This window comes from Martes martes (genome assembly GCF_963455335.1).
Source record: "Martes martes genome assembly, chromosome: 1".
Lineage (NCBI taxonomy): Eukaryota > Metazoa > Chordata > Mammalia > Carnivora > Mustelidae > Martes > Martes martes.
In genome coordinates, this window is record NC_137888.1 from 162,623,770 (window position 1) to 162,638,664 (window position 14,895).

At 41.5% G+C, this 14,895-nt stretch overlaps 1 protein-coding gene across 1 annotated transcript in view; it reads right to left on the reverse strand.

Moving 5' to 3' along the window:
- The window catches only part of XPC (XPC complex subunit, DNA damage recognition and repair factor), a 51,978-nt gene extending 37,148 nt beyond the window's left edge, over window positions 1-14,830 (reverse strand). The window contains exons 1-2 of the mRNA XM_080823659.1: window positions 14,604-14,830; window positions 9,020-9,215 (exon numbers count right to left, since the gene is read on the reverse strand). Of these exons, the coding sequence (XP_080679785.1) occupies window positions 9,020-9,215; window positions 14,604-14,829 (422 nt within the window). The 5' untranslated portion in view covers window position 14,830. The remainder of the gene's footprint in view (window positions 1-9,019; window positions 9,216-14,603) is intronic.
- Between the last annotated feature and the right edge of the window lie 65 nt (window positions 14,831-14,895).

Here is a 14,895-nt window from a genome sequence, read left to right on the forward strand (position 1 = left end):
CCCTCATTCCCTCCACTAAAGGTCTCAAGGGCTCCTCGAGACGAGCTCTGATCATCAGTCTAATACGAGATGTGCTGTCAAAAAGAAAGCATGCAATGGACCTACAGCCTAGAGCTGTGTGAGGGAAAACAGAGCTGTGCCTCAAGGTGGTACAGGAGTAAGAAGAAACCACAATCACATTGTGTGTTCCAGAAGTCAAAGCTGGGATATGGATTATACATGCACAGGTGGACACCACATTGAAGAAGAGGGCATTCACATTTGCTGATCATACTATGAGCCAACTCAGATGACTGTTTCTTCCCACCTCTACAATGTAAGGAAATGGAAGCTGGTAGAATTCTAACCGCAAGGTATGTGGGGATGTGTCCAAACATAGTTATGTCACAAGTAACAACAAAAACATAGATAACTAGCAGTTAAGTAGGTACCAACACAGATAAGCAGCAAGCTGAATACTGACTGAAGATGCAATGGTTGCTAATATGTAATCCATTTTCGCAATTTCATATATAAAATGTGCTTGGTGGGGGAGGAGTCAAGATGGCGGAGAAGTAGCAGGCTGAGACAACATCAGGTGGCAGGAGATCAGCTAGATAGCTTATCATAACATTCCGAACACCTACAAATCCAACAGGAGATCGAAGAGAAGAAGAGCAACAATTCTAGAAACAGAAAATCGACCACTTTCTGAAGGGTAGGACCCACAGAGAAGTGAATCCAAAGTGACGGGAAGATAGACCGTGGGGGGAGGGGCCGCTCCCAGCCAGCGGCAGAGCAACGGAGCACAAAATCAGAACTTTTAGAAGTCTGCTCCACTGTGGGCCTTCACTCCAGAGGTTAAGCCAGGGTGAAGCCTACATGGGGACAGTGTGGCCTCAGGTCCCACAGGTCACAGAAGGATCGGGGCTGTCTTGCAGAGTTCACAGGTGTTAGAGTGGGGAAGCCAGCTACAGAGACAGATCTGAGGAGTGAGCTCTCAGCTCAGGGTTACCTTAAATCGTGACCCGTGGCACATGCCACTGTTCTGTGAGCAGGGACCCCACAAGATCCGGGGAGAGGCCCCCCTGGAAGAGCTCAGGTATCTGCGGGGTTCGGAGACGCCAGGCGGGGCTGTGTGCCAGAGACAGAGATGATGCGTCACAGGCTGGTTCAGCTCGGAGCAGCCCGGGAGGCCAGGGAGACGGGAGTGATTGAGTGCTTTTTTCCCAGGGCGCACTGAGGAGTGGGGCCCCGAGCTCTCGGCTCCTCCGGGCTGGAGATTGGGAGGCGGCCACTTTCATTCCCGTCCTCCAGAACTCTACGGAAAGCAGAAAGCATTCAGGGAACAAACGCTCCCGAAAGCGAACCCAAGCAGATTACTTAGCCTGGCCCCTGGTAAGGGCGGTGCAATTCCGCCTCAGGAAAAGACACTTGAGAATCTCTACAACAGACCCCTCCCCCAGAAGATCAACGAGAAATCCAGCCAAGACCAACTTCACTTACCAGGAGAACAGCAGAATTCCAGAGGAGGAGAAAGCAAAGCATGGAATTCATGGCTTTCTCCCCATGATTCTTTAGTCTTGCAAAGTTAATTAATTTTTTTAAATTTTGTTTTTTCTTCTGCTAAATTTTTTTTAACGTTTACCCTTTCCTCTTTTAACGTTTTTTAACTAGTTTATCTTAACAATACCTTTCATTAAAAAAAAATTCTGTTTTGAGCATTCATTATTATCGTCGTATTTTATCCTTCGTTGTATCTAACTTTATTTTTTGTATACACATAGGGTTTTTTCTTCTAAAAAAACTTGGGGTACAACTTCTTCTAATAGATCAAAATACACCCTTAATCTACACAGGGATTTGTTCTAGTCTTCAGCCTGAGCAAATTCTCTCCACTTTCTTTTTCTTTATTCTCCCAAACAACTTATCTTACCAACTCCTTTTTTAGAAATTAAAAAAAAAATTTCATCTTTATAGTCATATTCCAACCCTTCATTGTGTTTACCCTTACATATGTTTTTCATTCTTTAAAATTTTGGGACGTAGTTTCTTCTAAGAGACCAAAATACTCCCAACATTAAGTGGGTGACCCTGTTCTAGTCACCAGTCTAATATATATATATTTTTTTCTTTTTTATATTTTTTATTTTTTTTTTTAATTTTTTTTCTGAAATTCTTTTTAGCCTCTTTCTCCCCACCATGATTTGGGGTCCCTTCTGATTTGGTTAAAGCACATTTTCCTGGGGTCTTTGTCACCCTTTTAGTATTTTATCCTTCATATATTTTATCCTTCATATATTCTTATGTCGACAAAAATGACAAGGTGGAAAAACTCACCACAAAAAAAGAGAACAAGAGGCAGTACCAAAGGCTAGGGACCTAATCAATACAGACATTGGTAATATGTCAGATCTAGAGTTCAGAATGACGATTCTCAAGGTTCTAGCCGGGCTCGAAAAAGGCATGGAAGATATCAGAGAAACCCTGTCTGGAGAAATAAAAGCCCTTTCTGGAGAAATAAAAGAACTAAAATCTAACCAAGTTGAAATCAAAAAAGCTATTAATGAGGTGCAATCAAAAATGGAATCTCTCACTGCTAGGATAATGAGGCAGAAGAAAGAATTAGTGATATAGAAGATCAAATGACAGAGAATAAAGAAGCTGAGCAAAAGAGAGACAAACAAAAACTGGACCACAAGGGGAGAATTTGAGAGATAAATGACACCATAACACGAAACAACATTAGAATAATTGGGATTCCAGAAGAAGAAGAGAGAGGGGAGCAGAAGGTATATTGGAGAGAATTACTGGAGAGAATTTCCCTAATATGGCAAAGGGAACAAGCATCAAAATCCAAGAGGTGCAGAGAACACCCCTCAAGATCAATAAGAATAGGTCCACACCCCGTCATCTAATAGAAAAATTAATATTTACAAGGCTTAGCAACAAAGAGAAAATCCTGAAAGCAGCCTGGGACAAGAAGGCTGTAACATACAATGGTAAAAATATTAGATTGGCAGCGACTTATCCACAGAGACCTGGCAGGCCAGAAAGAACTGGCATGATATATTCAGAGCACTAAATGAGAAAAACATGCAGCCAAGAATACTATATCCAGCTAGGCTGTCATTGAAAATTGAAGGGGAGATAAAATGCTTCCAGGACAAAGGAAAACTGAAAGAATTTGCAAACACCAAACCAGCTCTACAGGAAATATTGAAAGGGGTCCTCTAAGCAAAGAGAGACCCTAAAAGTAGTAGATCAGAAAGGAACAGAGACAATATACAGTAACAGTCACCTTACAGGCAATACAATGGCACTAAATTCATACCTCTCAATAGTTACCCTGAATGTTAATGGGCTCAATGCCCCAAGCAAAAGACACAGGGTATCAGAATGGATTAAAAAAAACAAAACCCATCAATATGCTGCCTACAAGACACTCATTTTAGACCCAAGGACACCTCCAGATTTAAAGTGAGGGGGTGGATTTACCATGCTAATGGACATCAAAAGAAAGCTGGGGTGGCTATCCTTATATCAGATCAATTAGATTTTAAGCCAAAGACTATAATAAGAGATGAGGAAGGATACTATATCATACTCAAAGGGTCTGTACAAGAAGAAGATCTAACAATTTTAAATATCTATGCCCCTAACATGGGAGCAGCCAACTATAGAAACCAATTAATAACAAAATCAAGGAAACACATCGACAACAATACAATAATAGTAGGGGACTTTAACACTCCCCTCACTGAAATGGACAGATCATCCAAGCAAAAGGTCAACAAGGAAATAAAGTCCTTAAATGACACACTGGACCAGATGGACATCAGCTATATTCAGAACATTCCATCCCAAAGCAACAGAATACACATTCTTCTCTAGTGCACATGAAACATTCTCCAGAATAGATCACATCCTCGGTCATAAATCAGGTCTCAACTGGTATCAAAAGATTGGGATCACTCCCTGCATATTTTCAGACCACAATACTCTGAAGCTAGAACTCAATCACAAGAGGAAATTTGGAAAGAACTCAACTACATGGAGGCTAAAGAGCATCCTACTAAACGATGAGTGAGTCAACCAGGAAATTAAAGAAGAATTGAAAAATTCATGGAAACAAATGATAATGAAAACACAACGGTTCAAAATCTGTGGGACACAGCAAAGGCAGTCCTGAGAGGAAAATATATACCAATACAAGCCTTTCTCAAGAAACAAGAAAGGTCTCAAATACACACCTAACCCTACACCTAAAGGAGCTGGAGAAAGAAAAACAAAGAAAGCCTAAACCAGAAGGAGAAGAAAAATAATAAAGATCAGAGCAGAAATCAATGAAATAGAAACCAAAAAAATAATAGAACAAATCAACAAAACTAGGAGCTGGTTCTTTGAAAGAATTAGTAAGATTGATAAACCCCTGGCCAGACTTATCAAAAAGAAAAGAGCAGAGACCCAATTAATAAAATCATGAATGAAAGAGGAAAGATCACCACCAACACTGAAGAAATACAATTATAAGAACATATTATGAGCAACTCTACACCAACAAATTTGACAATCTAGAAGAAATGGGTGCATTCCTAGACACATATAAACTACCACAACTGAACCAAGAAGAAATAGAAAACCTGAGCAGACCCATAACCAGTAAGGAGATTGAAACAGTCATCAAAAAACTGCAAACAAACAAAAGCCCAAGGCCAGATGGAGTCCCAGGGGAATTCTATCAAAAATTTAAAGAAGAATTAATTCCTATTCTCCTGAAACTGTTCCAAAAAACAGAAATGGAAGGAAAACTTCCAAACTCATTTTATGAGGCCAGCATCACCTTGATCCCAAAACCAGACAAGGATCCCATCAAAAAAGAGAATTACAGACCAATATCCTTGATGAACACAGATGCAAGAATTCTCACCAAAATACTAGCCAAAAGGATCCAACAGTACATTCAAAGGATTATTAACCACGACCAAGTGGGATTTATTCCAGGGCTGCAAGGTTGGTTCAACATCTGCAAATCAATCAATGTGATACAATACATTAATAAAAGAAAGAACAAGAACCATATGATACTCTCAATAGATGCTGAAAAAGCATTTGACAAAGTGCAGCATCCCTTCCTGATCAAAACTCTTCAACGTGTAGAGATAGAGGGCACATACCTCAATATTATCAAAGCCATCTATGAAAAATCAACCGCAAATATCATTCTCAATGGAGAAAAACTGAGAGCTTTTCCATTAAGGTCAGGAACACGGCAGGGATGTCCATTATCACCACTGCTATTCAACATAGTACTAAAAGTCCTAGCCTCAGCAATCAGACAACAAAAAGAAATAAAAGGCATCCAAATTGGCAAAGAAGTGGTCAAACTATCACTCTTTGCAGATGATATGATACTATATGTGGAAAACCCAAAAGACTCCACTCCAAAACTGCTAGAACTTATACAGGAATTCAGTAAAGTGTCAGGATATAAAATCAATGCACAGAAATCAGTTGCATTTCTCTACACCAACAAGACAGAAGAAAGAGAAATTAAGGAGTCAGTCCCATTTACAATTGCACCCAAAACCGTAAGATACCTAGGAATAAACCTAACCAAAGAGGCAAAGAATCTGTACTCAGAAAACTATAAAGTACTCATGAAAGAAATTGAGGAAGACACAAAGAAATGGAAAAATGTTCCATGCTCATGGATTGGAAGAACAAATATGGTGAAAATGTCTATGCTACCTAAAGCAATCTACACATTTAATGCAATCCCTATCAAAATCCCATCCATCTTTTTCAAAGAAATGGAACAAATAATCCTAAAATTTATATGGAACCAGAAAAGACCTCGAATAGCCAAAGGAATATTGAAAAAGCCAAAGCTGGTGGCATCACAATTCCAGACTTCAAGCTCTATTACAAAGCTGTCATCATCAAGACAGTATGGTACTGGCACAAAAACAGACACATAGATCAATGGAACAGAATAGAGAGCCCAGAAATAGACCCTCAACTCTATGGTCAACTAATATTCGACAAAGCAGGAAGGAATGTCCACTGGAAAAAAGACAGCCTCTTCAACAAATGGTTTTGGGAAAATTGGACAGCCACATGCAAAAAAATGAAATTGGACCATTTCCTTACACCACACACAAAAATAGACTCAAAATGGATGAAGGACCTACATGTGTGAAAGGAATCCATCAAAATCCTTGAGAAGATCACAGGCAACAACCTCTTCGACCTCAGCCGCAACAACTTCCTAGAAACATTGCTAAGGACAAGGGAAGGAAGGGTAAAAATGAACTATTGGGACTTCATCAAGATCAAAAGCTTTTGCATAGCAAAGGAAACAGTTAACAAAACCAAAAGACAACTGACAGAATGGGAGAAGATATTTGCAAACGACATATCAGATAAAGACTAGTATCCAAAATCTATAAAGAGCTTAGCAAACTCAACACCCAAAGAACAAATAATCCAATCAAGAAATGGGCAGAGGACATGAACAGACATTTCTGCAAAGAAGACATCCAGATGGCCAATAGACACATGAAAAAGTGCTCCGTATCACTTGGCATCAGGGAAATACAAATCAAAACCACAATGAGATACACCTCACACCAGTCAGAATGGCTAAAATTAACAAGTCAGGAAACGACAGATGCCGGCGAGGATGCAGAGAAAGGGGAACCCTCCTACAGTGTTGGTGGGAATGCAAGCTGGAAAACAGCATGGAGGTTCCTCAAAAAGTTGAAAATAGAGCTACCTTACGACCCAGCAATTCCACTACTAGGTATTTACCCTAAAGATACAAACATAATGATCCGAAGGGGCACGTGCACCCAAATGTTTATAGCAGCAATGTCCACAATAGCCAAACTATAGAAAGAACCTAGATGTCCATCAACAGATGAATGGATAAAGAAGATGTGGTATATATATGCAATGGAATACTATGCAGCCATCAAAAGAAATGAAATCTTTGCCATTTGCGACGACGTGGATGGAACTGAGTGAAATAAGTCAACTGGAGACAGACAACTATCATGTGATCTCTCTGATATGAGGAAGTAGAGATGCAACGTGGGGGGTTTGGGGGGTAGGGAAAGAATAAATGAAACAAGATGGGATCGGGAGGGAGACAAACCATAAGAGACTCTTACTGTCACAAAACAAACTGAGGGTGGCCGGGGGGAGGGGGGTAGGGAGAGGGTGGTGGGGTAATGGACATTGGGGAGGGTATGTGCATGTGTTATGGTGAGTGCTGTGAAGTGTGTAAACCTGGTGATTCACAGACCTGTACCCCTGGGGCTAATAATACATTATATGTTTATAAAAAAATTTTTTTTAAATGTGCTTAGAGCACCGTTACTTTTTGCTTTCATAAGGTCTGACCTGTGGTATCAAGTGAGAACATCATCTAAGATTTGAGCTCAGACATTTAAAAACCCAATCGGTCTTCAGCTCTAAAATTACATGCATTCCCCTTGCAGCCGACCACTTTCAGCACCAGAGAAACAAAAATTTCTCCTTAGAATAAATGTAGTGAAAATGTCCATGCGCTATGGATCTGATAGCAGTTGACTATCAATGGAGAGGAGAAGGGGGGCCCAGAGCTTTACCCGCCAGCTCAGCATCCTGGTCTATGTGTACATGGATTTCTCTGATAATTCAACTAGTGGGGAGAGACAACTGGGAAGCAGGAAGCTCAGAGGCATGCACTCTCAGGAAAGTCTAAGGGAAAAGAAGGAGTGACCTGAGTGCAAAATTCCCATGCTTCCATGGCCTGTCTACTGTTGGCCCTCTCCTGGGCTGCCTTCCTCTGCCAGGACTGCAGGCCGCTGGGAAAGCCAGCACGAAGATGGAAGACTGGTTTCTAAAGGAACTACTACCTCTTTGTTCTGCCTCTTCCACCCCTCCCCACAACTTTCCTAGGAGGTGAAAAGTCAAGTGTTCACTAGGCTTGTAGTCACTGTTCACCACGCATTACTATGCATGTTTACTCAACTGCAAATTCTGCCCAACAAAAGGCCCTGCCCTAGATGCCACAGGGCCTACAAAAACAAACCAGGTGTGGCTGGCTCCAGGCTTGAGAGAGCCTGCAGGGTAGTAAGCCAAGGGACATAGCCTGGGCACAAATAAATGCAAGAAATCAGAGGAGAAAAAAGGGGAAGAATCAGTGAAGACTGTCGAGTGGACGGGTTCTGATCCGTATCTTCCAGATGGAAGAAAGCATTCCTATAGCAGGAAGAATGAGCACGCTTCAGAGGCAGAAAAGTCTGAGCATGTGGCAAGAGAGCGACAAGAAGTCCAGTTGGGTGGGAGCAGAGTGAACTTGTGGAGAGTAGTACAAGTGAAAGCTGGAATGGCAGGCCAGTATCTTATGTATGTAGTATCACTGTGCAGTATAAAGAGCACTGGACCAAGCGTCAGAGGCCTAAGTCTCATCTGGTTTTTGCCACTGTCCAGTTGTGTAACCACAGATAAATGCCTTTCTGTTGGCCATTGCTGTTATCCAAAAAGTCTGGGAGGCAAACTATACAAAGCTGACCCTTGAATAATGCAGGGTTAGGGCACTGACCACTTGCACAATCAAACATCCGCACAGAACTTTTGATACCCCCAAAACTACTACTACTAGGCTACTGTTGACTGGAAGCCTTACCAATAACATACAGTTGATTGAACATATATTTTGTATGTCATACATTTTATATACTGTATTCTTCCAGTAAAGTAAGCTAGAGAAGGACACATTATTTTAAAAGTCACAAGAAAAACTACATTTACAATACTTACTAAAGTATTTGACAAAAAAAAACTCCATGTAGAAGTGGACCCATGCAGTTCCAACCTGGTTGGTCAAGGGTCTACTGTAATTGTGAAGAATCTTACTAGCGGTCTGAGCTCCAGCTGGAGGAGTTTAAAGATCCCATCTTGTGCACAGATACCAGTGACAGCAAAAAGAGACTCACACTTCCAGGGGGGCAGAATCAAGACCTGGCTGGAAGCTTTTCAGCCATCTCACCTGAATTCCTCCCCATCACTGAGGGCTTCATCCTTCACGACCATGGGGTTTTCAGATTTAACAGTCACCTTGGCCACTTTCTTTTTGGCTGGACCGTGGGCAGGGCCCCCAGGATCACTGCAGCCTCTCTTCCTCTTTCCTTGTGAGACTTTGGAAAGAAGGCTTGTCTTTAACAGTTTCTTGTCTTCCAAGACATCTAGATGACCACAAAGAACACAAGGTGAGCTACACAGGAAAGGCAGAGGCAGTATGCCTTCACAGGCAGGTGATGGAAAGCCCTCTTCTGTCACCTCCCTCCAGACCCCATCTCCATCGCTGGGACACCATTCCACTTATTCCACAACCAGCCTCCAGCCTCCTCCTGCCTCCAGCCCAGTTTACACTCTGCACTCCCAGTAAAAACCAGCTGCCTTTATCGGGGTTTATTCCATTCCCTGGGGAGGTTACACGGAATACCACATGACCCTAGTAAAACCTGGCTTCCAAATCTCAAATTTCAGCTAATAGCCAGGAAGGAAAAATACATCAATCTGCTAAGTAATACCTTGCTTACTTTTTACTTGCCAAGACTAGTTATTTTAGGAATAACCCACTATTAAGTAAATGTTTTGAGCTCATAAACATGTCCAAGTTTTATCACAACCTTAACTATTCCTAATTTATGTTTCTACTTTCAAAACCAAATCCTGCTCAAAATATACTTCATAAAACCTTTTTAATCTAACCCAAAAGTATACTCATATACCATCCATCTGAGCAAGCTTAGGGTTGGAATAAGACAGTAGTAATTCAAAAATACCTTTATTTCCTTAAAATAATTGTTGTTTTTGATAAAAGGAATTTTTAAAAATGTACAGGCTGCTGGCTTTAGTTAAATTAGGGTAACTAAAGGTGTGGTCTGTTTCTTAATATATTAATAAATCAATTTTCAATAAAGAATAAATAACACAGCAGGGGAAGATATCTTCTATTTTGCAAATATATTCATAAAAATAATCCTGAATCTGAAATAAAGCATCTTCCTTTGTCTTTGCATGACCACTTCAGTTAATTTTGGAAAACAAAAATACTTTAGTTGTTTTTGAGGTTCCAAAAGGAGCAGCAATACTAACCTAATATCAGATTGTTTATTCCTTTCATTTATGTTTTGTCCTACTGACTCTATTGATGGATATTTATATTCCCCAAGAATATACTCTTGCATGGGAGAAAAGCTCTCCCTTTCGATCTAAATAAAATCATAATTTTAACAGATTTCTCCTAGTAGTAGGGCATTTGTTCTAACACTAGATAAAATCACTAATTCAGTTTCTTTATGATGTTTTATAAAAGGAATTTAGGCATTCTCACGCCTTAAACATTTTAACCAAAACACAAACAATTTCAAAATTCTTTCCAATCTGAGACGCTTCTTATTCCAGGGCCAGAAGCTGCTTAAAGTTTTATGACTTGACAGTCTGAGTAGGATGTTCCCCACATCAGGATTTCTGGATCTTTTCATGCTTTTTAGCCCTCTATGAACACATGTGAAACAAAGGTGTGAAATGCTTCATTTTTACTAATCTAAAAACACAGGTGGGAGGATAACTCAAAAGCACCACTTCTTCCTCACCAAACTTATATGGCTGGTTAAAAAGTACAACTGTGTCCATTTTTGTGCTTTGAAGAAAGAGTTAAAGGAGCCAAAAGGGGGGCAAGAATGGAAACAAAAAACTCTGAATCAAAAAAATTTCCACATGATTATTTTCAATCATTCCCCCCTATCTGTGGTTTCAGTTGGTGGGGGCGGGGGGGAGGGACCAACCAGGGTAGAAGCCGATGATCTCCCTTCTGACACTCTCCTGGAGGTCAAGAGCAGCCTAAGACTACATCACAATGCCTAAGTCATTCACTCAGTCACTAGGCATTTTATCATCTCACATTACCTTAAGAATTAGAAGGCTGAGTACAGTACAATTATGATACTCTGAGAGAAAGAGAACATATTCACGTAACTTCTACTACAGTATATTGTTTTAACTGTTCTATTTTATTATTAGTGGCTATTAATCTCTTACTGTGCCTAATTTGCCAATTAAACTTTATCATAGGTATGAACATATAGGAAAAAGCACAGCGTATACAGGGTTTGGTACCACCCATGTTTCAAGAATCCACTAGGCTGGGGGGTCTTGGAATATATATCCCTGCAAATAAGAGGGGGGACTACTCTAATACCCCTAAATTTTTAAAATCTGCATGCCCAACCGTGATATAATCATTATGCACATACATTAGAATATAACTCAGTCATCTTTTAAGACAGAGGAAAATGACATGATAAAATGTTAAACATGCAAAATTGTTTTTACAGTATGGTTTCCACTACTTAGAAAAACAGACGTGAAGGAAATATGCCATTATTTCTGGATAGCAGAAATACAGGTTACTTTTTTTTTTATTCTTTATATTTTGGGGGTCCCAGAGAATCCAGAGGCTATTTTCTAGGCCTCTCTTAAGATCCAGAGCTACCTAACCAGTCTCCTTGAGCTCAATGTGGTAATTTCAGAAGGGCAGGAATTATCACTTTGGTCTGCTTAGCCTTCTATTGAGATTTTAAAATACCTGCTTAAAACTGCCAGTACTTAGAATAAAATATGAACTCCTTAACTTGGTTTCCAGACAAGGGTCCTGCTTACCTTTCCCGCCTCAATTCCTACTACTTGCTCCTCACTGTGTCCAACCGTGTGCCAACCACATTTCATTTCCTCCTAAGTCTTTAAACATATTGATTCCTCTGCCTATACTCTTCCCTGAGAACTTCCTTTGAAAAGCTCCTTCGGGACACTAATTGCTTCAAAGTTTCACCTGCTCAAAAAAGCTGTCCCTAGACCACCGACTCTGACTTACTTCCCCCCAACCCTGCCACCCCCGTGTCAGTTCTATTACCTTTAACTCTTTTCATAACTCTCATCACCATGTGAACTTATTTAACTTTTTATTGTCTGCCCTACCAAGACCTCCCCACAAACTGTAAACATCATGACAGCAGGGACCTTGCCTGACCCATTCACTACTAGAATTTTAGTGCCTAGAACAGTCTCTGGAAATAGCAGGTGCTCAGTAAATACTCGTTGAAGTAATTAATGAGTCACATCAATGAAAGCATTAATACCATGAAGAAACATGAAGAAAAATTAGAGATGCCCTAATAGAAACAAGGAAATACTGTGGAAGACTGTTTTCTTTGACCCTAAATGTTGACTGATGCCGGGGTCACCTTGGCATGCACTGAGGTGCTGTTCGAAACCACACTGAAGGTCACTAAGTCAGTGTCACCTGTAGCCAAACCACAGCCAGATTTTTCCTCCACCCAAGCACGGCAGAGGTAGTAACTCTTCCTGGAAGCTGCCTTGGGAACTTACCCGTTAGCTCCTCTGCCTGAGTTGCAGTGAAGCTTGGGTGCATCCTTACCTACACCTAAGCTGAACTGATAGAAGCTAGCCCATCTGATTACCTGATATGGACCATGGCAGGAGTGCCTATCTCACTGAAAACTCACAACCACCCTGAAAGACAGTAGTATGTTTCAGGGTGGCTAAACTATTTGTCCAAAATAATTTACACAAGTACATATGAACAACTACTAATTGTTGGAGCTGCACCAGCCTGGCATCCAAATAAAGTGTTCAGCGGGAAGGAATGGTACCCAGGCAGGTGGAATTTCCATCAGATTACAACTTCTAATTTTTGAACTGCCATATATTCAGAATGTATTCTGACTGGAAACAAAAACCCCTTTTACAGCCATTTGCTGAAATGTTACTCATTCTCAAAGTCGCAGATCAAACATAACTCCTTCAGAGAGCATTTCCCGATCTCTCCAAACTTGATTATTCCTTCAGAAGCCACAAAGCCTGCTACCTTCTTTCAATGTATCACACTGTCTTGAGTATTTTTTGTAAACATCAACACTATGGCACTTTAAGCTCCTCCAAGTAATCTCTGTCTCTCATGTCAACTAGCTTGTGCACAGCACATATGAGGTATCCCAAAAATGTTATCTGAATGAGTAAATGAATAAAGTAGAACTCATAGCATTAACTATGAGGTAAATCACATTCTAAGTTTAGAAATGACTTCCATTTGCCTATTTACTAATGGATGATGAACTTATGTAAAGAATCACAGGATTATTATCTAGGGTCATAGGAGTCCTTGCTGGTTACCTAATCCACACAGATTATTTTAAGAACCCCAGAAATCCCTTCTACAGCATGCATCATGCAATTATTTAAAATATTTACTGTGGACTTAATAAATGCACAGAAAGAGAGAACAATATAGGATACAGCAAAAAATAAAACATAGTTCATAAACTTAAATTGTGGGAAGATAAACAAAAAAGAAGTAAATTAACAAAATCATTACATTATGTGACAGAGGCTGTTAGGGCCTGTGATAGAGTACCTGGGGAAGATCACCTTAGATAAGGCACTCAAAGTGGTGTGATTTCTGAAGGAACATAAGAAATCTGCCACCCTAGAGCCATGGAGAAAGGAATATCAAAGCCAAAGGCTCACCGTGAGAAATAACATGGCATGTCTGAAGAACAGAAAGGAAGCCAGTATCTGGCAGAGTCATAGGAGGCAATAAGAGAAGCAGCAGCAGCCAAATCATGTAAGGTCTTGCAAGCCATGGTAAGGAATTTGGATTTTAGGCCAAGAGCAATGGAAAGCCACAGGTCTGATGGAGGAACATGGCATGATTCGAATTTTTTTTTTTTTTTAAATCACCTGGGCTGCTGGGTGGGAAAACCACTGCAGGGGGATAAAGGAAAGTAGGGAGTCCAGTAAAGAGGCATCTGTAATCCTTCAACTGAAAAGTGATGGTGGCTTTAGGCAGGGATTGTGACCGTGGAAACAAAGAGAGATGAAGAGATTTGAGATACAGATGGATTAGATGTGTACCTGTAAGGGAAAGGTGTGCTTAAGAGCTAATTTAATTTCTGAACTGCCATATATTCAGAATGGGAAAAGGTGGGGAAATAGGTTTAAAGGGGGAAATCAGGAGTTTTGCTTTGCCCTTGACAAATATAAGAAATATATTTGGTATCCAGGTGGAGAAGTCAGATTGGATCCGAATCTGGAACTCTGGGGTGAGATTTAACTGAAGATATTATTCTGGGAGTCCGCAAACTACAGCACTCTGGTCCATCCGTCTTCTGGAACCACAAAACAACTGCAATGCCTTTTTCCCTATTCAGCTGTTTGCATCTGCAGGAGGCTGGACCGTATCCTGTGGATAACAGGGAGGAAGAAAGAAGCTACGCGCGAGAGCCAGTGGGCAGGTAGAGCTCCAGAGGGAACGCCTAGGGTGCATCACTCCTCACGAGGGCTAATGAGCAGCGACATCGGTAAGGACCAGAGCACCGACACGACCGCCTGTCTCCCCCTGCAGCGTAACGTCGTCTCCTCTGGGAAGATGGACACGGGGCAGCCTACGCGCCCCACCTCCCAGAGCCCGGCCTCCCCGCTCCCCGCACCTTGCCTCCTGCCCTCTGCCAGCATATATCCCCCTTAGCCCGGCTAGGTCTCGCTCTCACCCGCCTCCTTCTCCTCACGCCCGGCCATGCTCTCGCCCTTGGCCTTCCGGCCGCAGGGTTCGCGTCCTTGCGGCTCTCTACCGGCCGCGCGCTTCCGAACCATGTTGCCCAGACAAGACTCCCCTAGAGAGTGACGCACCACACCACGGAAAGCAGAGAGCGGACTCCGCCCCACACGGCAAAAGGCACCGCAACGCCCCTTCCTTACGGACCTAATTAAGCCCATGAAGCTCCGCCCAGCTCCAAATGACCAATACAAACCCTACGAACCAAGACGGCGCGTAGCAGAATG